Source organism: Carlito syrichta, unplaced genomic scaffold (genome assembly GCF_000164805.1).
Source record: "Carlito syrichta isolate Samal-C Ts95f unplaced genomic scaffold, Tarsius_syrichta-2.0.1 Scaffold314760, whole genome shotgun sequence".
Lineage (NCBI taxonomy): Eukaryota > Metazoa > Chordata > Mammalia > Primates > Tarsiidae > Carlito > Carlito syrichta.
In genome coordinates, this window is record NW_007258856.1 from 140,181 (window position 1) to 141,082 (window position 902).

At 66.2% G+C, this 902-nt stretch overlaps 1 protein-coding gene across 1 annotated transcript in view; it reads left to right on the forward strand.

Annotated features, from left to right (window-relative positions):
- The first annotated feature begins 279 nt into the window (after positions 1–279).
- NCR3LG1 (natural killer cell cytotoxicity receptor 3 ligand 1) overlaps positions 280–902 on the forward strand; it is a 13,122-nt gene continuing 12,499 nt past the window's right edge. The window contains exon 1 of the mRNA XM_021719485.1: positions 280–349. Coding sequence (XP_021575160.1) covers positions 280–349 — 70 coding nt within the window. The remainder of the gene's footprint in view (positions 350–902) is intronic.

Below are 902 nucleotides of genomic sequence, written 5' to 3' on the forward strand. Positions count from 1 at the left end.
CGGGGCCGGGGGCGGGGCCAGGGGCGGGGCCTGGCGGAGCTCAAAGCTGTCCACACGCCTGCCACCCATTTGCTGGCAGCGGCTGATGATGTATGCAGGTGTGCCCGGCGAGACTCCCTCTCTAAGTGGACGGCGGAATCCGAAGGAGTGTGGCGCGAGACTCCGAATATCTCGCTTGCGCCCGGGGGCCCTGCGCATGACGGCGTCCCTTCCGCCCACGACTCCGGCCCCACCCGTCCCGAAGGACACTCCCTGCCCATGGCCGGGTACTCTGCGGGGATGCCAGCCGCCCCTGGGTCGTGGGCTCTCGCGCTCCTGGTCCTGGGGTCCACGCGGACGGCCGCCGCAGGTAGGGGCGCGGTGGGCGGAGGGGTGGGGGCGGGCTGCCGGTCGCGGGAGGGTGTCGCCGTCGCCCCGCCGAGCTCCGCAGCCTCCTGGCCTGTACTCTGAGCCCTCCTGGGGCTGCGCGTCCGCGGCTGGATCCGCGGGGGGGGGGGGGGGTGGGGGGCTGCAGGCCTCGGCGCGAGGGGAGCCGGCCCCGCCTCGCCGTTTGCGCTCTTGGCGCCGGAGTTCGGAGCCCCCCTGGCCTCACCCTGGTGCTGGGACTTTGGGGTGAAATAAGAAAAAGTCTCCGCTTGCGATCAGTGAGTTGTTTTGGGGTTCGTGGATTTGTGGGCTTCTTTTACTTTTTTTTGTTTTTTAGTTAGAATGTCACACTGTAGCCCAGGCTGGAGTGCAGTGGCATGATCACGGCCATGGCATCCTCCACCTGCTGGGCTCCGGTGATTGGCCTCAGCCTTGCAATCTGCTGGAGCCAAGGTGCGGGCCTCCACTCCTGGCTTTTTTTGTTTGTTTGTTTTTTAAGTTGTAGAGAGGATGTCTTCAAAGTTACCCAGGCTGGG